The 27,941-nt window shown below is 36.7% G+C and overlaps 1 protein-coding gene across 3 annotated transcripts in view; it reads left to right on the forward strand.

Moving 5' to 3' along the window:
- CUL3 (cullin 3) overlaps positions 1–27,941 on the forward strand; it is a 101,297-nt gene that overhangs the window by 11,313 nt on the left and 62,043 nt on the right. For all 3 annotated transcript variants that reach the window (XM_011995066.1, XM_011995067.1, XM_011995065.1), the window contains exons 2-3: positions 1,536–1,733; positions 23,504–23,617. In XM_011995066.1, coding sequence (XP_011850456.1) covers positions 1,536–1,733; positions 23,504–23,617 — 312 coding nt within the window. The remainder of the gene's footprint in view (positions 1–1,535; positions 1,734–23,503; positions 23,618–27,941) is intronic.

Here is a 27,941-nt window from a genome sequence, read left to right on the forward strand (position 1 = left end):
TTTAGCAATATAGAAGTCACTGGTGGCCTTCTCAAGAGCAGTTTCAGTGAAATGGTAGAGATGAAAGCCCTATTGGAGTAGATTCAAGATAAAATGAAAAGATGGAACTTGGAGACAGTGTGTGTAGAATCTCCCCTGCTCGTTGCCTGTGGTTTTGCCATAAATGGAAAAAGAGATTAGATGGTGCTGAAGGAATATATGGGTTTGTGCGGATTTGTTTTTGACATAGGAAACTGACAATTTTTTAATCTTTTTTTTTTTTTTTTTTTTTTTTTGAGATTCGATCTTGCTCTGTCACCCAGGCTGGAGTGCAGTGGTGTGATCTTGGATCCCTGCAGCCTGTGCCTCTGGGCTCAAGTGATTCTCCTACCTCAGCCTCCTGGGTAGCTAGGACTATAAGCATGCGCCACCACACTCAGCTAATACTTAAAAATTTTTTTTGTAGAGACAGGGTCTCGCTATATTGCCCAGGCTGGTCTTAAACTCCTAAGCTCAAGTGATCCTTCCACCTCAGTCTCCCAGAATACTAGAATTGCAGGCATGAGCCAGTCCGCATGGTAAAACTGACAGTTTTTAGTATGAATGGAAATTGTCTACCAGAGGAAAAATTCTGATGGTGCTGAGATGAGTGATTACTAAAGGGAGACCTTTTCAATAGGTGGTTTGGCATAGAACTAGAGATTTACTTGTCAAATTTCATTCTGTGTAATATTGCCTTGGGTTCTTGTTAAAATGTCGAGTCTGTTTCTGTAGGTCTGGAGTAAGGCCTGAAATTCTGCAATTCTAACAAGTTCCTAGGTGTTGCTTATGTGTCTGGTCCTTACGCTATACTTCAAGTACAATAACTTGGCACTTTGAGCTCAAGATCCTAGCAGGTTTTATTGGCATAAAATCAGATTGGTTGGTGTGTGAATATGATTGGAATTTGTATAGTGTCTTACCAGGTTGTTTTTACTTTCTCAGTGGAATAGGAAGCAGTCATAATCATAGAATGAGGATGGAGGATATGGTATAAAATCATCTAGAAGAGTAGAGTCAGTAGACTGACTAGTGGAATTGTGAGGTTGCATGAAGGCTGCACTTACAACGTTAGTGGTTATGAATTTAAACTCACATGGACCAAAAATATGGGCATATGTTATTCTTCATTTTCTTTCAGCTATACGGATATATGTCAGGAGTATGTGGGCTGTTGGGATTTAACTTGGCAAGTATTTTGGTGGGAGAGAGAGAAGGCGTAAGTGACTTACAGGTATATAAATCATTATGATTTTATTTAAAGTGAAGAGTTCTGCTCCAGGTAAGATTGGAGGGAGGTCTTAAAAGATTCGAAATTGCTTCTAACAGATTTAGAAACTATTTTTAAATGTATCCCTTTTTTTCCCCCCTGTTAAAACAGGTTGTTAATGTTCTTATGTGTCATACAATTATAAAATATTTACTATATATGGACAAAATATAGAAAGACTTTCAACCATTGGTTTTTTTTTTTTTTTTTTTTTTTTTTTGTCTCTTCTCTCTCTTGGATATTACAGATGACCATGGATGAAAAATATGTAAACAGCATTTGGGACCTTCTGAAAAATGCAATTCAAGAAATCCAGCGTAAGAATAACAGTGGTCTTAGTTTTGAGGAGCTCTATAGAAATGCATATACAATGGTTTTGCATAAACATGGAGAAAAGCTCTACACTGGACTAAGAGAAGTTGTTACCGAACATCTCATAAATAAGGTATCAAACTTTAAAGGACTATTGCTAATACTATATTGAATGTAGAAAATCCTTTATACCATATTGCACTTTGACTGGAACTATTCTTTTTAAAGGCACCAGAAGCCTATAGAAATTACTAATTCATGACTATTATAAGCACTCATGAAAAATTTATAATCAGCTAAATCGAAAATTTTGATAATTGAGAAATGAAGTTTGTGAGCTATAATGAATGCATTCTATAAATCATAATGAAGCAAACTCAGTAATTCACAAATGTTTGTTAATATGTTAATTACAAGGAATTTTTTTCCTTAAAATGATTTAATCAGCCCATTTTTACTTTCTCATTTTTCTGTATATTTGAACACAATAAAACTACGTTTAAAAGTATTTTTAAGGCAGTTCGCTAACTAAAATTCACTTTATTTTAACTGAGTTCTGTGGTACATGTGAATTTTTTTAAAAGATAAATTATTGGTGGGCTGTTCACATTATTACAAATGGTTCTCTGATTTCAGAATGATATATTTTTTTTAGAACAAATGTTTTTATAGAGCGAACTCTTCCATTGCATGTGAAATGTAATTTCATTTAGAAAATAACTTCTGTTACAATGCCTTGCTTTAAGATTGTCAAATAAAATGTAAAATACCACACAGACTGATAAAAACTTCTCATAGTCTTTATGTGGTATTGGGGTATTTATTTTTTTAATTTTATTTTGAAAAAAAGTTTTATGAATAGCACGATGTGAACTCTTGTCTACCCTTCACCTAGATTCACCAGTTGTTTACATTTTGCTACTTTTTTTTTTGCCAGTTTTTCTATTGATATGTTATGATTACTGTTATCATTATTATTATTGCTGAACCATTAGAGAATAAGTTTTAGATTTCATCTACCCTAAAAGACTTTGCAACATTTCTTTTAAGAATAAGGAAATTATCTTACTTAACCAAAGAACAATGACCAAAATCAGGCAGTTTAACAATATAATACTGTTGCCTAATACATTCCTTATTCAGATTTCACCAATTGTCCTGTAGAGCGGTAATTTCCTTTATAGCAATTTGTTTTCTGATCCAGGATCCAGTCCAGGATCTCATGTTCAATTCCTCAGCCTTTCTTTGTCTTTCAGCACATTGACATATTTGAAGAGTATAGGTCAGTTGTTTTGTAGATTATCCCTCAGTTTTTGGTGTGTCTGATTGTTTCCTCATGACTAGTTTCAGGTTATGCATTTTTGGCAGGAATAATACGTAAGTGATGTTGTGTCCTCAGTGCATCACATCAGGAGGCACTTGATGTCAGTTTATCCCATTATTGGTGATGTTAACTTTGATCATTGGTGTCCGCCAGATTTCTCCACTGTGAAGGTACCTTTTTTCCCTTTGTAATTCATAAGTAATCTGTTCAGATATATTTTGACACTGTATGAATAATCCTGTTCCCTAGAAACTTTCATGTGATGGTTTTGGCGTCCATTGATGATTCTTGCGTGAATCATTATTACTATGGTGGTTCCAAAACAGTAATTTTCTATTTCTACTCTTTCTTCTGTAATTTCTTTCTCTTAAAGGGAATTACATGAGCCATGCAGTTAGTATCTTATGAAGCAAGGTGATTGTTCTTCACACAATCAGCAGTTTTTTATTAAGTGCCTATTATGCACAGCTTTCAGTGATAATATAGTGGATGCAAAGAGATACATACTGTTCTTTCCTGGGGTTTTTATTGTGATGTGAGAGATGGATGATACACACATTTAGATAACTGTGTGAGGCATTATATAATTAAGTGGCACGTGAGTTCCTTAGGCAATAAATGGCTTAAGAATTCAAACAAAGGAGAGGTTGCCCTGGACTATAAGATTTTATGGGAAAGGATAAAATTGAGTTGAGCCTTGAAAAATATTTGGGATATATATGAACAGTGTGGTGGAAGGCATTCCAGGATGGCAGATGTTGTGAAATTATATAGAGATGAACTGGTTGGTTAAACTTAGGTGGTAAGTAGAGTTTGAGGCATATAATAATTATGGGGATTAGTAGATTGTAGTGTTACAAAGATGGTTTGGGAACAGATTGTAGAAAAACTTGGGTGCCAGGCTAAAGAATGTGGACTAAACTGTAGACAGTTATTGGAGGTTTTTAAGTGGGTGATAATGTGACAGAATATTTGAAGATGTGATTTAAAGTGGTTGATTATGTGGCAGAATATTATGAGGATGCTTTAAATGTAAAATTGAGAGGAGGTTTATAAAATCAGGAGAAGACCTGGAAAGATCTGGGTAAAGTGATAGGCTAGAAATGAATGGATGATGTCAGAAATTCTAAACTAAGTCTAGACAAAGCTTGCTTACTTGGAGAATTACAGTGCCACCAATAGAATTATAATGCCACCAATAGCAAATACTATGAAGTAATAGTGGGAAACTGACTTGAAATGGATAGAGAATATGATGTTTTGTTTAGATTATATTGAAAATATATTCTCACTTGAAAGATACCTTATAAATCATTTTGCATGTGAGGAAAATTGAGTGTGAGATCATAGTAAGATGCCCAAGTAGAGAGATCGTATGTTTGGAGACACATAGATTTAGAGCTTGGGCAGGAACTCAAAATTAGATGTGGAGATTTGGCATTTGGTAACATATACTGAGGAACAAGTGTTGGAGTTCAGAAAACAAAGAGCCCAGAGCCAAAGGATGAATCTTAGGAGCAAACTATAGTAAGTAGGTGTGGGAAATGGAAAAAAACAATTTAAGAAATTTGGCATCAAAAGAAGGACAAGTGGAAGAGTTTTGTTTAAAGCTACTGAAGGAGAGAAGGTTGGAACAGCCGAGTTATTGGAGATAGAGAGTATGGGATTAAGAACAATGGAAAAGAAGTAAACTTAGAAGAGGGGCATGTTCTCATTTGCCGGAGGTTCTACAGGGAATGATAATGAACACAATTTTTATTTAGCATTTACTGTGTGCTAGACCCAGTTCTAGTGCTTTTACATGTTTTAACTTAGCTAACAGTCACAGCCCAATGTTGCATATACTACTATTATGTCTGAAAACAAATGAAGAAACTGAGGCACAGATAATTGGTCATTTGTCCAGATCCATGTAACTATTAAGCGACCTAACTGGAACTGAATTCAGGCAATGTGGCTTTAGTCTGAGCCCTTGAATTCTCTGTAGATCTGCTCCTAAGGTAGAATGACCAAATTGGAGTATGTTGAAATTCAGTGAAAGGGGCTTCAAGTTAACTGACTATCAAGCTCTAGTCCTTTAAATTCTAGGAATCCTTTAAATTTACTTATATATACAATAATGGATTTGGAAATAATATCCCTGAGATTCTTTATTTCTAAAATTACTTTGAATCTAATAAGACATCCATTTTCTGAAAATGAGACGGAGAGACTTGGAGTAGCCTTTGTAAGGGATATACTAAGGAATTGGCAAGTGAAGAAAAAGATAGCTTAGTAGGAGTTGGCCTGTGTGCAGTGTCAGTTTTTTTAAAGCTTGGGCATAGAAGCAGACGAAAACATCAGTAGTTGTGTGTTAGGGTTGAGAAGTGGCTCATCCAGGAAGTGAGGAGAAGAGAGAAGGCCAGAGTGTGAGATCAGTGTTAAGGTGACCGAGTTTTGGGCTCAAATATGGTCAGTTTGATGTTGAAGATATGGTCCAGTAGATACTGAAGTTATGTTAGCAGTCACTCCATGAGAACTCTGAGTTTAGTGTATTATGAGTTGCTTAAAGTGGTCCCATATTTAAGGTTAACTGTTGTCTTCATCATCTTAAGCTACTGTAACAAATACCATGAACTGGGTGCCTTAAACCAGTATTTCTCACCATTCTGGCAGGTTCTCACTTGCCGAGATTAAGGTGCTTGCAGGTTCATTTTTCTGGTGAGAGTCCCCTTCCTGGTCTGTAGACAACCACCTCCTTGCCGTGTCTTCACAAGGCAGGGAGGAGGAGAGGTCATGTCTCTCATGTATCTTATAATGGTACCATCCTCTTAATGAGGGTACCATTCTCAAGATTTAATTGCCTCCCAAAGGCCCCACCGCTAAATACTATCACATTTGGGGTTAGGGCTTCTTAATATGAATTTGGAGAACACAAGCATTCAGTCCATAACAATTATCATTTCAGAATATAGGCAATTTTTATATTATATTACCCAAAATGTACGTTCAAGTTGATTGTACTAAATAAATTTTAAAATATACAGTATATGCTAAATTCTTAAATTTACTTTCCTTATACATAGTCATTAATGATCATTGCCAGCATCTGAAAATGTTCTTTTACTTTTTCTTTTCTTTCACACTCATTTGACTAGTCAGTTTTTTACTAGGAAATGTACCAATTTCAGCATGTCTGTTCATTGATTATTTAAAGTGAATTAGGTTTTGAAGCCTCTGCTAGTTTCTGTGCTTTTGTTTTCATGTTTACTCCTATTTTATGAAACAGTTTTAATAATCATATAAACGCAGTACTACTGTATTGAATGGGACACTACCGAAAGAGAACTATTAACTGATAGGTAGGACCATCAGTTACTACCTTTGTCTCCTAAGGTAGTAAGTCTCAGTTTGTTCTACTAAATGGGACTTAGGGATGTTACTGATACAGTATGCAAAAGCGTAGTTTGCATGAAAATCAGTATTGCCTATCTCTGCATTGCATCTTTTGACTAGAAGGTGAGATATTGTTTCAGGGTTCTGTGGTATCAGAATACCTACCTTTAATCTCACAGAATATATCTTTTTTTGTTGTTGCTCTGAAAGCATTACTGTTTGGTCTGCTCATCAGTTTTTAATTCACAGTGCTTTTGACAGTTAGCTGAACTGCCTGACAAACCATATATTTATTTATTTTAAAGCAGAGTGCTTTTAGTGCTATGGTGTACATAGCCAAGACCCATCTTTTCACGTTGAAGAATTCCAAGGAAATACAATTTTTACATGAACTGAGGGCTGGTTTGTTATATAATTTGTTGGTACTTTGATTTCAAGGTGAAGATAGTGAACATAGTCAAACATTTTGGTAAAGTAGCACAACACAAACTCCCAGACAGCAGATGACGGGAGGCTTCAGAGAGTACATCTCTTTGGGATGAAAGTAGCTTATTGTTGGCTTTCAAAATAAGTTCACAAAATTGAAGGAGGCATAGAAAATATAAATATTGTTTCTCTAATAAAAGCACTTCTGGTAGGATATTATTTTTCTTGTCTCTGGAAGAGTGTTTCCTTTGAGGAAACTGACATCCAAAGGAATTTAGTTCATTTCTCAAGACCACCAGGCAAAATTTAGGGTGTAATGTGGCCTTTATACCTCACCATAAAAAAAAATCTTGATTTAGAAAATGAAAACATTTCAACTTACACAGGAATTTGTTTTTTAACTTTTTTTCTAAAGTGAAAAAGCATAGTAATGGAGAAAAAAAGTTCTGTTTTTCAGATTTAAAGACGTTTAGAATATATATCATTTTGTCAAAGTGTCAAAGGTATCCTGTAAGACTTTTTCTATCCCAGAATTCAGCATTCAAAACTATTTGCCAGGCTCTGTGCTAGGTGTGAGGAATATATTGGTAAATAGAACACATCTGGTTCCTGCACTTACGAAACAGTAAACAGGTAAACAAGTATTTAGTTATATAATCAAGAAGACAGGATACAGTGATAGAGGAAAAATGATAAAGGCAACTACATAGGTCAAGAAAGGGCTGTTTGAGGAAGTGGTAGTGTTTAAACTGGGATTGCAAGAATGAGAGAGAGCTCACAAGAAAAGTGGGTTGAAGAGTATTGTAGGCAAAGTAAATGGCTCTACAATACTCTTTTCTGTAAAGGACCAGATAGCATTTTTGTTTTTCTGAGCCATACATTCTCAGGCACAGCGCCTCAAAGTCTGTTTTTGTAGCACAAAAGCAACAACAGACCAAATGTAAATGAATGAGCATGGCAGTATTCCAGTAAAACTTTAAAAAGGCAGCAGGCTGAGTGCAATAGCTAACACCTATAATCCTAGCACCTTGGAGGCTGAGGTGAGAGGAATACCTGAGGCCAGCAGTTTTGAGACCAGCCCAAGCAACATACTGAGACCTTGTCTCTGCAAAAAAAAAAAAAAAAAAAAAAAAATGGCTGAGCCTGGTGGCTCTCTCTTGTAATCCCGGCACTTTGGGAGGCTGAAGTGGGCGGATCACGAGGTCAGGAGATCGAGACCATCCTGGCTGACACAGTGAAACCCCATCTCTCCTAAAAATACAAAAAATTAGCCGGGCACCTGTAGTTCCAGCTACTCAGGAGGCTGAGGCAGGAGAATGGTGTCAACCCAGGAGGCAGAGCTTCCAGTGAGCCGTGATCGCGCAACTGCACTGCAGCCTGGGTGACAGAGCAAGATACTGTCTCAAAAAAAAAAAAATTAGCCGGCCTTGGTGGCACACACCTTTAGTCACAGTTGCTCAGGAGTTTGAGGCTGCAGTGAGCTGTTACTGAACTACTGCACTGCAGCCTGGGCAACAGAGTGAGTTTAAAAAAAAAAAAGAAAAGAAAGTGGGAGGCTATTCTTTGCCACTTCCTAAAGTTATTGAATAAAATCCTGTCATAAGTGGGGAGCTAAGAGTTGGTAATGGAGAAGAATGGGACAAGGTGGGATTGCAGAGAGAAGCAAAAGCTAGATCATGCCAGGCCTTGAAGCCGTGGCAGAAGGCTTTGTAATTAATTATATGTACATTAGGAAGCCATTTAAGGATTTTAAGCAAGATCAATAAGTTAGAGGGCTTAACAGTTGAAATAAGGGGAGTAATCCAGTAATTCAGGTGAATAACAGTGATATTTACACTACTATAGTGACAGTTATGATTGAGAAGATTTTAAAATGTAAGATATATTTTGGATATAGAATGAAAGTTACCTGCTAGCAGATTGATTATAGGGAATAAGAATCAGTGACAAATCTAAGATCAGTTTTAGGTTTTTGGCTCTTGGCTAACTGGCTAGGTGATTTAATTTTCTGATACAGATTTGGGGCAGACAAAGGAGCTCCGTTTTGAACAGGTTAGTTTTAAGATACCTATAAAATTTGATATGCAAATCAAATTATCTGAGAAGTTTGAACTGGAAATGTGTATTTGATAATTGTGAACATATGTATGGTACAGGTTGAACATCCCTAATCCAGAAATTCAGAATGCTTCAAAATCCACAACCTTTGGAGCGCCAACACGATGCCATAGTGGAAAATTCCACAGCTTATCTCATGTGACAGAGTCACAGTCAAAGCATAGCCAAAACTTTATTTCACAGACAAAATTACTAAAATACCACATTACCCTCAGGCTATGTGTGTAAGGTGTATATGAAACAAATACATTTCATGTTTACACTTGGATTCCATCCCCAAGATCTCTCATTATGTATATGCAGACACTCAAAATCTGAAAACTGAAACACTTTGGGTCCCCATGCATTGAGGGTGAGGGGTACCCAACCTGTATTTAAAGCCCTGGAAGTAAATGAAGTCACAGAGACAAGAAAAAAGAGGGCCTAGGATTGCACCCTGATGAATTTAAACACTTAGTGTTCAGATACATTGAGGATTGCAGTGGAGACTGAAAAGTTGCCTGTTAGTGGTACTTAAGACTTAGCTCTAACCTTACGTTGTAAGATGATAATATTTGACAGGTATTTAGCAGAGTTACAGTTTTTCACAGCCTTTTTGCGTGTGTGTGTGTGTGCGCGCGCGCTTGTATGTGTATATGTATGTATTTCAGATACTAAAGCACGGTGTTAAATTTAGGAATAGTAATAATTAGTTCTGCTACTTGTGGGCACGTTAAGGGTGGAGCCATCTTCTTTCATTCTCCTTTCATAAGATTCCTATTTGGGATTCAAACTTGACAGTCTTTAAGCTTGTTGTAGAGTAACAAAGGACTTGCCTTTTCTTCTAACTCCTGTTGAGCACTTTAATAGTAAGAAGTAACCTAGATGCAGCTGCAGTGGGAAAAGTACTAGGTAGAAAATAGAACTGAGCATTGGGACTAATTCTCTCACTAATAATCTTGAACAAATTACTAAACCTTTCTGGAATTTAAAGTATTAATCTATAAAATGAGTTTGGGGTTGGTTGTTTTAGCCCAAAGAACTTTAAAAATTATGATTATGTGTCTTGATAAGCTTAGGTTATTAAGACTTAGGAAGATAATAGTCTCTAAGGCTGTTTATTCCTGTGCCATGTGTTTGCAATAAAAACATTTCAATTTTTTTTCTTTTCTTTTTTTTCCCCTGAGACAAGGTCTTACTGTCGCCCAGGCTGGAGTGCAGCGGCACCATCTTGTCTCACTGCAATCAACCGCGTAGGTTCAAGCAAATCTCCTGCCTCAGCCTTCCAAGTAACTGGGATTACAGGCGTGTGCCACCATGCTTGGCTAATTTTTGTATTTTTAGTAAATATAGTGTTTTGCCAAGTTGTCCATGCTGGTTTTGAACTCCTAGCATCAGTGATCAACCCGCCTTGGCCTCCCAATGTGTTGGGATTACAGGCGTGAGTCATGGTGTCCAGCGTTTTTTGTTGTTGTTTTTGCTTTTTGGAGACAAGGCCTTTGTGTTTCCCAGGCAGAGTACATTGGCGCAATCTCGGTTCCCTACATTCTCTGCCTCCCAGGTTGTAGTGATTCTCTCACCTCAGCCTCCTACATAGCTGGACTATCGGCGCGTGACACCATGTCTGGCTAAATTTTTTTGTGTTTTTTTTGGTAGAATCAGGGTTTCCACCATATTGCCCAGGCTGGTCTCGAACTCCTGGGCTCAAGTGATCCATCTGCCTCCCAAAGTGTTGGGACTACAGGCATGAGCCATTGTGCCTGGCCTCAATTTTTAATTTTCTTGAAGTCAGGGGAGAAATTTTAGTTTTAATATGGGAAGAGCTTTATTATCTCAATTTTGTAATGCTTAGCAGTTTTCTTAGATTTACCTTATGCTTAATTTCATTTTTAATACTCCATAGTAATAATCAAATAACATGGTAACCTCATAAATGAACCTATAAAAATTATTGAACTTTGAAAGTTGGTTTCTTAGAAAAATAGCTGAACAAAAAAAAAGTTAACATTTAAAATTAACTTGTCTTTTTAGTTATTATTGGAAAGAACATTTATTCTAGTGGTTTTCAAAGTTTTTCTATCTGTATGTCCTATTCTTCAAATAGTATCTTACTTCCATCAAATGGGAGGAAGCCAGAATAAGAGGAGCTTCATCCTGCTCAGCTTTCATTTATTCAGAAAACTGCCTGTTGAGCAAGGCACTGGTGTAAGCATTTGTACTATATCAAGCAAAGATTCCTGCCTTTGTGGAAGTTATGTTTTAGACTTACATACTTGGATCTATGCCTTGTAGTCTTAATCTGTTCTAAGCACTTCTGTTTTACCGGTAGGGAAATTGCAACCTTAAAGGGGACATAGTTTCAAGTTTTAAGTGACTTTCTTTTTTGAATTTCTTTGTAAACTGCAGTGTCTTTTCGTAGAACAAATAATACCTCACCATTTATCTTCTGTACCGAGGGTTTTATTTGCTGAAAATGCTGTCTCTGTGTAAACTACTTTTTCAATATATTTTTCTCCCTATTTCTAGAGGGGGAAGAAAAACCAGTTTTAAGTTGTATATTTGTTTGTAAGTAAGTTATTTATGTGGAAATGAAGTTGGTAACTTTAAGGTAAACTGTGAAGTTTTCTGTATGTCAATTTCTTAAACAGACTTACTTTTATAATAAAGCTTTTGGAGTGCTTTTCCCTTTCTAGGCAAATATTAATTAATTTAATGGAAAACATTGAAGTTAATATTTTTAATGGTATTTACATACAATATGTAATGACTACCAGTGAGTTAAGGATATTGATAGAAACACTTGGGACTAAGATTTTCCTTAGCAAAGACAGATTGATTTCAGAGGCCCACAGAGATTGAGTTTCTCCTATGTTTCAACCGCCCAAAAATAAATAAGACATGATTCTTGCCAGCAAGAATCCCATAATTTTAGTGAGGTAATCAGATTTGGGGGGGGCGGTATTTTGCCTGAGGAATTCAGGGCAAGGTAGAAAGAGACTGTCACTTTCGATTATACTTAAAGCATTACTCAAGGTTCATCATGTGAACAAAGCCAAAATATTATCTCTATAACAAGGAGAGAAAGTTGAATGAGAAAAATGGCAGGTAGGTATGAGCATAGTGAGATAGATCAGTGTAGATGGAAGGTGAACATGCTGTTCTTAGTAAAGATGAACAAAAGCATCTTTGAATGTTTTTGTAGGAAATGAAGATAGTAAAGTGGGTTGGGCTAGATTTGGAAAACCATTGTAGGAGATTTGAGTTTTGTTCTGTTGGTGGTGGGCGCCATTGCTTTATAAGCCTTAGAAAGGCTGACTGCAGTGGAGAAGATGTAGTCAGGTATTTAGGATGAGTGCCATTTTCAGTGCCTTGTTGCTGCTTGCTCATTTTTAGTTCTCATGTTGTCTTGTCTTGATGTTTAACTTAAAAGTTGTTGGAAGGTACTCAACCCATTATGTTTTTTTGGGATGGTGGTGACAGGAGTGAGAAGAGACTGTGAGCCAGGTGTAAAAACTGTTAATGGGTATGATACAGGGATAGTGACCTAAATATAAATAGTGTAATCCTAAAAGAGACAGAGACTGTTGGGGATAGTGTATGGAAGAGATTATTAGAGAGTCAGAAAAACAGCAACCGTGGGATATGAAGGACTTTGGAAATTGAATGGCTTCTACTTTGAAAGGGATGGAAGAGAAATGATGTTGGGGGAGAGTGACGCTTAAAAGTGTTGTTTTGACAAGTTTGCCCATGTTAAGTATCAGCTATTCTGCTTAAGTTGTTAGGTAGACTGTAAGTACTTTGAGGGCAAGTACCGCCCCCCCGCCCCCATCCTATTTCTGTTGTATTTTTTAGTGATATTCTTCTACTGTTACTAAGTAAGTGAATAGATGAACTAGGACCTGTTCATTTATCTTTGTGTCTCCTGCTCTTTGCATGTGATTGGCACTCAGTTGTCTGTTGAAATGAATCTTTGAGAATACTACTACCAGCAGTCAAAATGGAAACCACCATGGTTCGTAGCCAAAAATAGCTGAGATCTTTTTTTTTTTTCTCTCTCTGTTGGGTAATACCTCTCCCTACTCAAGTTAATTACTAAACCTAACCACCATTTAGAAGCACAGGTGATTATCGGGCTATATGCCTCTGTTTTTTTGAGATTGAAGTCTGTCAGTCGGCTTAGAACCAGATCATATAATCTTGAGAAACCGTGGTTCTTTTTTCTATCATACTCAAGAGAACAAAAGACGAGTTGCTGTGTTGTCATGCTTTGTGTATGTTTTCCTGATTAATTCTGTCAGTGTGCCTGTTACTAAGTTTAACCATGATACTAATGCTATTAATAGTTTTTAATGTATATCTTAACCATTGGGAATAGGATACTTTACAAATAATAAGTCATAGTGGTGTTTTTCTGTGGTGTACTGTCATTTTTCTATCTGCATTCCTTTCCAACCAGTAAGTAAAAAGCTATCATTTTTCATAGTAGTATTTTGTACTGATTGAGAAATCATGATTTTTCTAAGTCATACTATTTTAAGAACACTTTCAAAGCATATTTGAACTAAGAATGCCTTTAAAAAATGTCAAATTTCATGTGATTTTAAAAACAGTATTTGCTTCAACATGGAGCAGATTATGTATGAAATTGTGAAAGTGTACTGTCCTAACACCTGTTCTGTGTTCCTTCTTTAAACTTTGTAACTTTTTTGTAGTGCTATTTATTGTATTCTACTTTGTATTGAGGTCATTTGAATGCTAATATTCGGCTCCCCCTTCTCCCCTCTCCCTCAGAGATTGTAAAGTGGCTGAAAGCGTCTTGTATTCCTCATAGTGCCTAGCACCCTGCTTTGCCTGCTGGAAGCAAACATAAATACATGAATTGTCAGTCTGGGAAAGTATTTTGTATGCTTTTGAATGGGTGGTTGATGTCTGATAATAGGACTTCATTTCTTTAAGAGCTTCATTTTGGACACTTGAAGCAAAGAGTAAGAATGGGGAATATTTCCACTAAGAATGAATTTGATTTTGAAATTGAGATTAGTGTGTTTTTTGTGAAATGCTGTAAGTTACATTACTGTGTATATTAGAAAGTTACTTAATGAAGAATCTTCTGGCAGCAGTGGAGAAAATGTTTTCCCTACAGTGGCTATCTTACTGTTTTTTTTTTAAGGATACTGGTATGATTTTCCTGATCACTATTGCCATCTTAATTCTTAAAGTTAATTAGAAATAATGAAAATAACAAAGTCTACTGTATGAAAAGGACAGTGAATTTTATGTCATTCAGGAATCTCATCATTAGTTAATTCTTGGAAAGTTTAAAATATCTACAAAACTTTAAATTAATTATCTTGGCCTTAGTAGAAGCTTGTTTGAGATACAGAAACCTTAAGATTGCTTATGTATTGTGAGAGTAACATCTGTTAACCAACTTTATATTAATTGTACAAATAATTGGAGTTTGGCTGCGTTAAGAATTCCTCAAAGTACGAGGTAAAAGAATTCCTTCCAGTTATTCAGAAATTTCTGTCCTTTAGAGGAAAAGAAAGCAAGCGTCCCTGTTCCTGACCTGCCCCCATTTATTATATATGACTTCTGTAAAAATCGCAAAACATTGCAATGTTTCTTTTTAACGTTTTAGTTCAGGAATTCTCAGGGTGAGGGAAAGAGCCATGAAGCTTTTTTTCCAAACAGTTGTGTCAGCTGTCCTCTATACCTTATGACTTGACTCCCATTGTGATTCACTTTCTGTAGTAAGCCACTTTTATTGATAGGTTTGTGTCATATCGCTGTGGTGTGATAAGGTGGAAAAATTTTGAAATCTTCAAGCATTATTTAATGGCATTCCTTGGGAGAATAAAATTTATATAACTGGCAAAATGTATAAAGCGACAAACCCCCAGACCACATGTGATTAATGCAGGACTGAAAAAAGTATGTTTTAAGAGGAAATTTAAATGCTATTTTTATTTTTTTAAACTTTTTTTTATATGTGTAAGAATGTTTTTGTAACATTATTTATAATGGTAAACTAAAAGCAACTTACCCATCGTTAATAAAGTGATTGAAGAAATTATGGCATTAAGTGCTGTTTTTGTAGGTCATAGTAAATGTTGCGTGTTTTTGTATTGCGCTGTCTTTAACAGATGAAACAGGCAACATGTTTTGGAATTTAGAGCCAGAAAGATAGCAGGCATCCAGTGGCTGTCAATTATTTTAAAATAGAACCCCTAATTTTAAAAATCATACAAAACTATTATAAATCATATTTAATCAGGGGAAATGAAGTCTTTTCGGCACTAGTACTAAGTAAGGCATTTCAGTGGAACAAGACATCATTGATCTAATCAACCATAGTCATATCACAGGTAAAGAGGTGCTACAGACTAGATAGGTTAGGTGACTTGGTCAAAGTCCTTAGTTAGTGACTTCCTGGGCAGTTGTCTGCAGAGAGGTTGAGTATCCCTAATACAAAAATCCAAAATCTGAAACTTTTTTTTGTCTTGTTTTGTTTTGTTTTTGAGATGGGAGGGTCTCACTCTGTCACTGAAGCTGGAGTGTAGTGGCATGATCTTGGCTTACTGCAGCTTCCACCTCCTGGGCTTAAGTGATCCTCCCACCTCAGCCTCCTGAGTAGCTAGGACTACAGGCACGCACCATCACGCCCAGCTAATTGTTTGTATTTTTGGTGGAGACAAAGTTTCGCCATGTTGTCCAGGCTGGTCTCAAATTCCTGAGCTCAAGTCGTCTGCCCACCTCAGCCTCCCAGAGTGCTGGGATTACAGGCATTGAGCCACCACACCTGGCCAAAATCCGAAACTTTTTGAGTGCTGAGATGATGCTTTAAGGAAATGCTCATTGGAGCATCTCAGATTTTGGATTTTCGAATTAAGGATGCTCACCTGGTAAGTATTATATCCAAAAATCTGAAAAAACCGAAAATCTGAAAAAGTCAAAAATCCGAAGCACAAGTGGCCTCCAAGCATTTTGGATAAGTGATACTCAACCTTAGATGATTTTGATTATCTTAGCTTCTGGGTGAATGTTAAAATACTGTAGATTTATAGAATGACATACCTTGGAGTTATTGTACCTTTATGATACTTTTTAATGTCCTGGTATAATTAGGATGTGCTCCATGTTATTATGTCTCATTTTATGTTTTTAATACATGATAAGTATTTTTTCGATGGACAGTAATGCCAAGTATAAATTTCTGTACTTCGGGAATTTGTCTATATTTGGACCTAGTGTTGTCCTGTATTTGGAGACTTGTTTACCAAGGAAGTCCTCAATTTTCAATATTCCATATCATCACTGATTATGTGACTCTGTTTTAGTTTCAGTGAACTTTAGAATTAAAGTTCTTAATTTGTTTTAGCTGATGATTTCTTTGTTTTACCTAGATGTTTAATTAGGATTGGCTGGCTGGGATTTTGCCCCAGGCATTGAAATTTAGAGTGTGAAAAATTTTAGTTAATGATTAAAAGCAATTCTGTGCATTGTGGGGTATGGGAGTACTGTGCACATTATGTCCTTTAGCTCTTCAGCTAGCCCAAGAGCTGCTGGCCCAGTATCAGCTTCCTTGTCAATCCACGGAGATCCTTGAGAATGAAAACTCAAGAGCAAAGTTTGGGAGCATGTAGCTCCTGGTCATGCCAATGCCTGCTGTTCTCTCCTGTCGTCCTCCTTTTCAACTCCTTTTGTTTCTCTTTACCAGTAATTTGACTGACTTGAGGATGTGTATATTGCGGCTTGGACATTAATTTATCATTAAGCAGGTTTTATTATACAGTTGAAAATAGGCCAGACGCAGTGACTCATGCGTATAATCCCAACACTTTGGGAGGCCAACGTGGAGGGATCATTTTGAGGCCGGGACTTCGAGACCAGCTTGAGCAAAACAGACCCCTTAGCTACACACATGCACACAAACACGCACGCGCACACGCATGTACGTGCGCGCCCCAGAAGTGCTGGCGTGCGCTGCTGAAGTCCTAGCTACTTGGGAGGCTGAGGTGGGAGCATAACTTGTGCCCAGGAGCTTGAGGCTGCAGTGAGCTATAATTGTGTCACTGTACTCCAGTTTGGGTGAAAGAGTGACACCCTGTTTCTTAAAAAAAGAAAAAGGTTTCCTTTTGACAGTAATTCCACTTTAATCTTTGCTAAGGATTTAAATTTTAAAAATGCAAGAAAAGCTATATCCACAGAAACAAAGAATAGGCAAATTTGAATTGTTGCAGAGTGGGTCATAAGGTTGATACACTCAAATTGTTTAACAATTCTTTCATTGTTTGAAATTTAAATTGCTTTTATGAATAAAGCTTGTGGCATCATAGCTTATGTTTATGATAAAATCATAAAACAGGACAATATTCAAATAATAATTACTTCAAGTTTTTTAAAATTAGTGTATAATAAAATTGGCCTTTATATTCATATATCTCTGTGAATTTCAGCACACATATAGATTCATGTAACCACTGTCACGGTTGATATAGAACAGTCGATTGACCCCAGTAAACTTCCTGTTACCCTTTATAGTTCTCTGAATTCCTAGTTCCTGACAACCACTGATCTGCTGTCTAACACTGTAGTTTTGGATTTTTTTTTTTCGAGAGTGTCATATAATTGGAATTATAGTTTGAAATCTTTTGAGACTGGTTTCTTTCATTCAGCATAATTATTTTGAGATTGATCCAAACTGTTGTATCAATAATTTGTTCCCTTTTATGGCTGATACTCTATTGTATGAATGTACCGCAATTTGCTTATTCATTTAGCTATAAACTTGTTGAAAGACATTTTGTGATTCTGAGTAGAGCTGGTATGAACATTTGTGTGTGATTTTTGTGTGAATGTAAGTTTTCATTTCTCTAGTAAATATATAGAAGTAGGGTTGCTGGGTCATGTGATGTTATTTAACTTCCTGAGAACTGCCAACTGTTCTATTCATGAACAAAATTGCCATCTGTATATCCTCTTTCGTGAAGTGTCTGTTCAAGTCTTTTGCCCTTTTTTAATTTATTAGCTGTCATTGCTAAGTTCTAAGAGTTTTTGGTTTTTTTTTTTTTAATATATTCTGGATACAAGTTATTTGGTTTTTCTCCTAGTGTGTAGCTTCTCTTTGTTACTGTGTCTACAGAACAAAAGTTTTTAGTTTCAGTAGAGTCCAGTTTAGCATTTTTTCTTTTATAAATTATGCTTTTGGTATCATTTGCTTAAAATTATCAGATGACATCTTCTTCTTACATTTTATTGTAATATAACCTTTTTCTTTGGACTACTATGGTGCATTGGAAATGATATGATACAGCTAGGTATTTTCTCCTAAACCAAAAGTTAATATTAAATGTTAATCAGTGGCATTAAAAAGTCAGAACTCTTCTCACTCATAAGTGGGAGTTGAACATTGAGAACACGTGGACACAGAGGAAAACAACACACACCAGGGCCTGTTTGGGGCTGGGAGGTGAGGGGAGGGAACTTAGAGGATGAGTCAATAGGTGCAGCAAACCACCATGGCACACATAAACCTATGTAACAAACCTGCACATTCTGCACATGGATCCTGTGTGTGTTTTTTTGTTTGTTTTTTAGAAGAAAAAAGCAGGACTCAGAATTGCCTAAGTGTTATTATTACAACAATATAAAAACATGTTCATGTTGAAGAAGTTCTGCAAAGGAAAGAAACAGAAATGGCTAGTGTGGGAACCAGTGGTTTCCTAGTCCTGGATGGTGTATCAGAATCACCTGGGTAGATACTTTAAAATTAGGGTTGTCTTTTGTTCTTGGGTGGCCCCCAAATGTTTCTTCTTCTTTCTTCTTCCTCTCTTCTTCCTCCTTCCTCTCCCTTTTTTTTAAAAAAAAAATACAAACTTTATAATATATATATAAATATATATAAAAATATAAAGTTATTTTTATAAAAAATATAAACTTTGGATTTTAGAGCAGTTTTAGATTTACACCAAAATTGAGTGGAGAGACTGGACACAGTGTAATGCCAGCACCTTGGGAGACGGAGGCGGGTGGATCACTTGAGGTCAGGAGTTCAGGACCAGCCTGGCTAACAAGGTGAAACTGTGTCTCTGCTAAAAATACAAAAATTAGCCAGGCGTGGTGGCGCACATCTGTAATCCCATCTACTAGTGAGGCTGAGCCAGGAGAATGGCTTGAACCTGGGAAGCAGAGGGTGCAGTGAGCCAAGATTGCGCCACTGGACTCCAGCCTGGGCAACAGTGCGAGACTCCGTCTGGGAAAAGAAAAAAGTGATGGACGGAAGATACTAAGATTTCCCATATACACCCCTACCCCAACATATGCACAGCCTCCCCTCATTGTGCACATCCCACACCAGAGTGGCACATTTATTACAGTTGATGAACCTACGTTGACAGGTCATCATCACTCCATAAGGTCCATAGTTTACATGAGGGCTCACTTTTGTAATGAACTCAGTCTATGCGATTAGACATACATTCACTAGTATAGTATTATACAGAATAGTTTCACTGCCCTGCGAATCCTGTGCTCTGCCTTCTTATATACCTATTTTTTTTGCTATCTCCTTAGTTTTGCCTTTTCCGGAATGTCATATAGTTGGATCATACAGTATACACCCTTTTCAGGTTAGCTTCTTTAACTTTGTAATATGCGCTTAAGTTACCTCCATGTCTCTTCATGGCTTAATAGCTCATTTCTTTTTAGTGCTGAGTAATATTCCATTTTCTAAATACAGTACAATTTATTAATCCATTCATCTGCAGAGGAACATCTTGGTTTCTTCCAAGTTTTGGCAATTATGAATAAAGTTGCTTTAAACACTTGTGTGTGGGTTTTTGTGTGGACATAAGTTTTCAACTCATTTAAGAAAATACTCAGGAGTGTGATTGCCTGATTATACGGTAAGAGTGTGTCTACTTTTGTTAGAAACTGCCAAGCTGCCTTCCACAGTGACTGTACCATTTTGCATTCCCACTGGCAGTGCATGAGATATTCTGCTGCTGTACGTCCTTGCTAGCATTTGGTGTTGTCAGTGTTTTGGCCATTCTCAAAGGTATGTAATGGTATCAGATTGATGTTTTAATTTGCAGTATCCTAATGACATATGATCTTCTCAGATGCTTACTTGCCATCTGTATATCTTCTTTGGTTTTAAAAATTGAGTTACTTTCTAAGTTTTAAGAATTCTTTATATATTTTGGATAATAGTTCTTTATTAGATTTGTCCTTTGCAAATACTTTCTCCCAGTCTGTGGCTTGTTTTCTCATTCCCTTCTCTGAAGTCTTACTTATTTTTAGAGATAGGGTCTTGCTGTGTTGCCCAGGCTTGCCTCAAACTCCTGGGATCAAACAATCCTACCCCCTCAGCCTCGTGAGTAGCTGAGACCACAGATGCACTACTGCATCATACTTAAATCTGTTTGTAAAAGCTCTTGAGTGACTCTAATTCTCTGCCTGATTTGTGATCCACTGTTTTGAGCTTTCTCTTTCTTCCTTTGCAATGCTAGTGCCAGGCACAGCCATCAGTTCTCCATCACTCATACTTCATTTCATCTTTTTTGTCACAGCTGGTCCCATCCTGCTCTCAATTTCTCTGGTGTTGCTACTTGTTCTTCCATGTCTCTCCCTTCAAATTTCAACTCTTTATCTGTGTAATTTCATTATAGGTTTTCTTTAATTATCTGTTCATACTTAATCCGTAGGTCCTTTTGGTTCTGGTACCACCTGTAGAGCAGGGTTCCCTCCCATTTGCCTTGCTGGTGCAGAAAGTAGGTAATTGTGTTAGGCCATGAGATTAACAATGTTACCCTGGGAGGGGTATTTCCACCGTATTTCCCATGCTTGCTTGCTTTTTCAATTTTTTATAAGATGTTAATAATTTGTAAAATAAAGATCTTTTTTTCACTTAATGTGTAGTTTATGTGCCAACTTAATCATCTTTTTAAAAGCTTATTTTAATCTTCATAATCTTCATCTCATTCCTACCATTTTATTGTGTATGTTTGAGTAAATATCTGTTCACTTTCAACTACTTTTCTACAGAAATGTTAGAGGAAACATTTTTTGTTCATAGTGTAATCTGAATAAGAAGACCTTGCAGTAGTGTATCTAAAGCATTCATTTTATTTCTTTTAGTCATGAGTTTGTGTGTGTGTGTGTATAATTGAAAAATAAACATAAAATTAGCTCTTAATTGCAGCTATTTTCTGCTAGTAAAATTCACTGTTATTGGTTGGTCAGGATAATTTTTTGAGGTATGATGCAAATAAGGCAGTTATTTATGACACAGTGTACTAGTAGATCACATTTTATTTTGCTGAAAGGCAGGTACAAATATAAATGACAAATATGTAAATACTTAATATATTTTATCATAAAATGTACAAATCAGTGATTTTAAAGAACTTGCCTTATTTTATAATGTTAACTTTTTATTTAATTGGTCAGTGTTCCATTCATTCAACAAATATGCAGGCACATTTTTGTGTTCCAAATTCAGGGTGATTTTAATGTAGTTAACATTTAACTTAATTTTATAATGTAGCAGTATGTAGAAGTTCATGTAAGTCCTTAAGAATAATTAATGGACTTGATAATCTGATGTTTCAAATACTTTTTTTTTTTTGTATGTAGTATAGATTGCCTTTGCATTGTCATGATTTTAATTTAATTGCTACTCTTCAGTAAAGGAATACAAAGCTTGGTGTAAAATTTTGAAAATAAGCACGTTTTCAACTTGCTGGGTTTTTGTGGGGGAGATTTGCATCTGACAAGTGCTAGATTTAATGAGTTGAAACAAACGATACATTATTCATTTTGTGTAAGTATTTCTATAAACTAACGATATAGTTAAAATTTTCGGAATAATTTCTGGATCATGTAACTTGAAGTCATGGAGCTTAGTCTTGTCAACAAAAGATTAAATATATGATAAAATTCTAAATTATGTGGTATAGGCCTAGTGATTTTTATACTGTACATTTAGTAGACTAGATGTATTGTCTCATCATTAAATCTAATAACCTCATTTTCCCCAATATGTAGGAAAAGATTCTGTTTTCTTAGTTTGAACTTGTTCTTCCACAGTGTGTTGTGTGTATTTTCTTTGGCACTTTTAGCCACTTGTTCATATTAGATCTGATAACAGAATGGTGTTTTATTTATGTGTATTTATAATTGTTTCAGAGGTGTCTATATATCTCAACATACGTTAAGTAGTTGATGTTTCTCAGAAAGCACCATAACTTCAGCGTTTTCCTAATCTGAAAAAGTGTAACCACTATTAGAAATTCTCTATGGTAAAGGATATTTGGAGATAAAATAGTATTGTTTAGGCTAGAGTTATTGAGAGTTTTTTGAGCTGGATTATGGAAGGTTGGTTGGATTTGAATAACTGTAGAAGTTGGCAGTATAGTCCCAAAGTGTTACAGGAACTTAGGGACAAACACACGACGACTTTGTGATAAAACGAGAACCAGAGTCTGGATTCTGTTCTGAGTGAAATGGTCTTTCTACTGGGCAGCTAGCATAGCAGGAAGGAGTAGTGGTCAATAACATTTTATCAGGATGGTACTAAGCTTGTGGACTGTGGAAAGGAATTCTTGAAGTCTTGAGTAGTCTTTATCAGGGTTGGATTAGAAAGACATTTCAGACTCAAGGGAACTTTACGTGCAAAAGCAGATACCCTGAAAGTGCTGACGTTGGAGGTGAATCATGGCATTGGAGGGCAGGGATATGAAATAAATGGTATTATATATACCAAGCACTATTCTAGGTGTGGGATATACACATGGAAAAGACAGAAATCCTGCCACCATGGAGACATTTACATTTTAGTGGAAGAAACAATAAACAAATAAATTGTAATATTGTAGGTAATAATGAATACTATGACAGGAAACAAATTGTATGATGAAGAAGTAGAGCTAGGGGTTCTTTGAATTAATTGGTTGGGAAAGACCTCTCCAGAGACGAAATTTGAACAAAATAAAATGAGTGGGACGAGCCATGGGAATTGCAGCAGAAGGAATGGCAGAGCACAGTTGCTGTGTTTAGTAAAGAGGCCATTGTAGCTGAAGTGTGCTAAGTAGTTTATTATAGAGTGTTTACTGAGTACTAAGCACTGTTTTAAGTATATTACTAGTGTTAATTCAATTCTTAAAACAATCTTACAAGAAGAATGCTATTTCACATATAAGGAAACAGGCACAGAGATTAATTTATCCCAGGTCACCCAGTTTGTTAGGGAGCTGGGATTGGAGCCCAGGTAATTGACTCCAAAATCAGTGTTCTTAACCATCATTCAAAGTTGGGGAAGGGAAGCTGTAGTAGGAAATTTAGCAGTAGCATGGAGCCAGTCTTACAGGCCCTTGTAACTTACTATAAGAATATAGGATTTTACTCTGACAATGATGTTAAGTCATTGGAGGGTTGAGAAATACCTAGGAAGTTGATTTATGTTCTGGAGATCAGAAGAGAAGTCTGTACTATACATATACATTTGATACTCATCTGTGTATAGGTTGTAGCTTAAAATATTTCTACTAGCCTATAACATTTCTTTGATTTAAAATTAAGGATTCCACTTCATTATTTTATTAAACAGATATGTGCATGCCTATATATATGAGTGTGTGGATGTGTGTGTGCAAACTAATGAACTCTTCTGTTACTAGGTGCGAGAAGATGTACTAAATTCATTGAATAACAACTTTCTTCAAACGCTAAATCAAGCTTGGAATGATCATCAAACAGCTATGGTGATGATTAGAGACATACTAATGTACATGGTAAGTAGAGCTTTTTTAATGTTTTCTTCCTTTAAGCAGTTAAGCATTTGAAGGCTGGGCCTGTAATCCTAGCACTTTGGGAGGCCAAGGTAGGCAGATCATTTAAGGTCAGGAGATTGAGACCAGCCTGGCCAGCCTGGCAAAACCGTGTCTCTACTAAAAATACAAAAATTAGGTGCAGTGGTGGGCACCTGTAGTCCCAGCTACTTGGGAGGCTGAGGCAGGAGAATCACTTGAACCGGGGAGGTGGAGGTTGCAGCGAGGTGAGATCGTGCCACTGCACTCCCACCTGGGCAACAGAGTGAGACTCTGTCTCAAAAAAAAAAAGGAAATTAAACATTTGAAAACACAATGACTTTCTGTCTAACTTATAGTACATCTCAGTGTGGAAGGTGGTTTTTGTTTTTTAAATAGACAGTACTTTCTTTGTAAGGGCCAGCCTAAGCCTATGTGAATAAAAATCTTAATTGTTCACATAGTTAGTGAATGCTTAGAATGTGAAACTGAAAGGGAATGATTTAATTTTTTTCTTAGTATTTAGCACTTGTCAGTGAAAAATGTGGAAAAAACCATATTAACATCTCTTCCTAAGAGTTGTTGAGGCCGAGCGCGATGGCTCAAGCCTGTAATCCCAGCACTTTGGGAGGCCAAGACGGGCGGATCACGAGGTCAGGAGATCGAGACCATCCTGGCTAACCCAGTGAAACCCCGTCTCTACTAAAAATACAAAAAATTAGCCGGGCGTGGTGGCGGGCGCCTGTAGTCCCAGTTGCTCGGGAGGCTGAGGCAGGAGAATGGCGGGAACCCGGGAGGCGGAGCTTGCAGTGAGCCGAGATCGCGCCACTGCACTCCAGCCTGGGTGACAAAGCGAGACTCTGTCTCAAAAAAAAAAAAAAAAAAAAAAGAGTTGTTGAATGACAATATGAGAAACAAAAGCTGAATATTCTCTTACAAGTTTTTACATCCTAAGTTCTTTTTTTTTGTGAGATGGAGCTCACTCTGTCACCCAGGCTGGAGGTGCAGTGGTGCTATCTCTGCTCACTGCAAGCTCCGCCTGCTGGGTTCACACCATTTTCCTGCCTCTGCCTCCCAAGTAGCTGGGACTACAGGCACCCACCACCACGCCCAGCTAATTTTTTTTGTATTTTTTAGTAGAGACAGGGTTTCACTGTGTTAGTCAGGACGGTCTCGATCTCCTGATCTCGTGATCTGTCCGCTTCAGCCTCCCAGAGTGCTGGGATTCAGGTGTGAGCCATCGCATCCAACCCAAATCCTAAATTCTTACATCTTCAGTGAGAGAAGATGTCATATTAATACAAGTATTTTTCCTGATAGTCATACTCTCATAGCTGCCATCTATTTCTCTTAATAGTAAATTATTGCAGTGCACTATTGCAGCTAGTCTTGTTTAAGGATATTAGCTTCTCCACGTGTATATTCCATTTTTCACCGGCTGTTGCTGTATTTTATTTTTATCAGTCAAGAAAAAAAATCCTATTCAGCAAGACCACTTGGAAAACACTGACTTTGATCTAAGCTGTTTAATAACTTTCAGAGAGATTAAATTATTAGTTAAAAAAAATTTGGTGTTATAGAATGACTCTAGATTCATTAAGTTTAATTATTGTATCACTCTAAAATTAGCAAGTTAATGACTTGTTTTACTTCAGGGTTTATGTTTGTGTATTGGATATAATTATTTTTTCCCAAGGTTTTGCCTTTTTATATTTTTATTTCTAGTTTTTTTAGTTTTAATGTAGTGATGAGAGCTTGTCCTAGTTTCTTTTATTTGGTAGAATAAAGCAATGTTTGGAAAGAATTTCCAGTGTGAACAAACAACTGTAAAGTTTTTTGTTCTGCCCTGTGATTTCAGTCAGGCCTGTTACCCCTGGTTTTATAAGGGCTTAGTGGCAAAGGGGGTCAGGGAGAGGTCACTTCACTTTTAAGGGATTTGATAAAAGGTATAACAAATTATTTAGCTTTTCTGAGCATCATTTTTCTCATCTAGTTATAAATTAACCTTGTGTTATCATTTTGAAGTTAAATGAGATGGTATGAGATAACATGTATCATAATATCTGGCATATAAATTTGAAATAAGTTAGCTTGTTGCTGTTTTCGAAGTTCTAGATACGGTGAGTCTTTAAATTGCATCCTAACTATCTAACATTAAGATAAAAAACCACTTGTAATCTTACAGTTTATTCTGTTGACAAAAGAAGTAATTTAAAATTTTATACACATGCATACTCTGATGTTATTTTTAAAGTCTGTTTTGTTTTAGTCCTCTGCCTCCCTTTTTTTCTTTCTTTTTTCTTCTTCCTTTTTTTTTTTTTTTTTGCTGTGAAATCTCAAATCTTGAATTCTAGGTCTACATATGGTCAAGAAGTTAATTATTTCATGCCTCAGGTTCCTTGTCTATAAAATGAAAATAATATGGGGTAGAGTAGTCATGAGGATTAAGCAGAACTATTCATGTAAAGCACTTGTAGGGCTTGGCCCATAGTAACATGCTCATTAGAGATTAACTGGTATTATTTCTTGTCCCTTCATCTTTTCATCAAACCCATTTGGTTGTACCACAGTGCTGCATGAACTGAAAATTCATACAGGGTAGATTGATGCCACTGTTTGTCGCATCAAAGACCTGTGGTCAACCCTTCACACTGCCCAGCAGTTTCACTCTCTTTCGTTAGTCAGCTTGCTCCAGCAGTTATTTCTCTTCAGACCTCCAGCTCTGCCTTGGGTTCTCTCCCTTGTAGTAAATGGTATTGCCTTCTACTTCTCAGAGAAAAGAGAAAGCATCAGGTAGGAACTATGCTTATTTTTTGCCACTAAATCTAGAACTTTACTTGTATTTTCTCCTCTTTTATGTTTTTCTTTTTCCCTCTTTTAGTAGAGGGTGGTGTCTCTTCTGTCAGAGGCCATGTCTCAACCTGTGCTATAGGTCAATCCCCTTGTACCTTGTCATGAACCTTAAGTATTTTAGGGTTCTGCCTTTCATATTGGATCTTAACCAACATTAAACATGTTCAGGCCACTCACTCAATCCTCAGAGTATAATTCCATTAAATTCTCTGGTGAACCCCTGCGCTGTCTCCCGGGATCTCTCATCTGTCATTCATAGCTAAATGTGTCATAAGAAATGTTGACATTTGCCATCTTCCTTTTCTCATCTTTCATACACTTTGAATACATTATAGTTAAGCTTCTACCTCAACTATCATGTTTGGTTTTGCCCTTACTAGTATCACCATGGTATCTGTGCATGTCAGAATACGAAGAGACTGCTAATCCCCATTCTCCTTCATTTTTTTTTTAAAGCAGCATTTGTCATAGTTGGTCATTCCTTCCTCCTTCTAACATGTTTCCTTGATTTCTGTAACAAAGAACTCTCTTTGTATGCCTCCTACCTGCCTTTTTACTGTTTCTTAGCCTCTCCTCCTCCAACTACTACTAACTGCCCCCACCATCTCCCCTTAAATAGAAGCATTCTTGGGATTTAGTCCTAGATGTTCTTCTCATGGTATGTGCACTCTTCACCTTCGGGAGCTTCATGTGCTTCTGTGCAGATGATTCTCAAATTATGTTTCTAGCTTCATTTTCTGAGATTCAGACTCATATATTCATTTGTCTAGTTAATGGAGCCTTCATTCTCTGAAGTACTTCAAACTTGGCACGTCCAAATGAGTTCATAATCACTGTCATTCAGTTGTTCATACTGAAACCTGAGAATTATTCTTTTTTATTTTTTTTTATTTTTTGAGACAGTCTCGCTCTTTCGCCCAGGTTGGAGTGCAGTGGCGCTGTCTCGGCTCACTGCAAGCTTTGCCTCCCGGGTTCACACCATTCTCCTGCCTCAGCCTCCCAAAGTGCTGGGATTACAGGCGTGAGCCACCGCACCCGGCTATATTCTTGTAAGTTCCTTCTTTCTCCCTACATTATCTGTTGCTAGACTCTGCCATTTTCTCTTTATTGTCTATTATTCAACATCAAACCACCTTCATTTCTTTCTTGAAATATTCAGTGTTGCTAGTCTTACAGTGTTCACTGGGCTCTTCTGTTTTCCGTATTGCTCCCAGGATTACTATTTTAAAGCCTAATCTGATCATGTTACTGCCCTGTTGAAATCCTTACCTCTCATCTTGGAATTCTTTTACATGTTTTCTGTCTGGAAATGTTTCTAGAATTTTTTTTTTTTTTTTTTCCCTTAATGTCACTTGCTCTACTTACCCTTTATGTCTTACCTTATATTTCTGGTAAGCTTTCCCTTACCCACGTACTCCCAGCTGGCTGCAGTTGCTTTCATTGTACCTAGTACTAT

The sequence above is a fragment of the Mandrillus leucophaeus genome, unplaced genomic scaffold, assembly GCF_000951045.1.
Source record: "Mandrillus leucophaeus isolate KB7577 unplaced genomic scaffold, Mleu.le_1.0 Scaffold469, whole genome shotgun sequence".
NCBI classification, from domain to species: Eukaryota; Metazoa; Chordata; class Mammalia; order Primates; family Cercopithecidae; genus Mandrillus; species Mandrillus leucophaeus.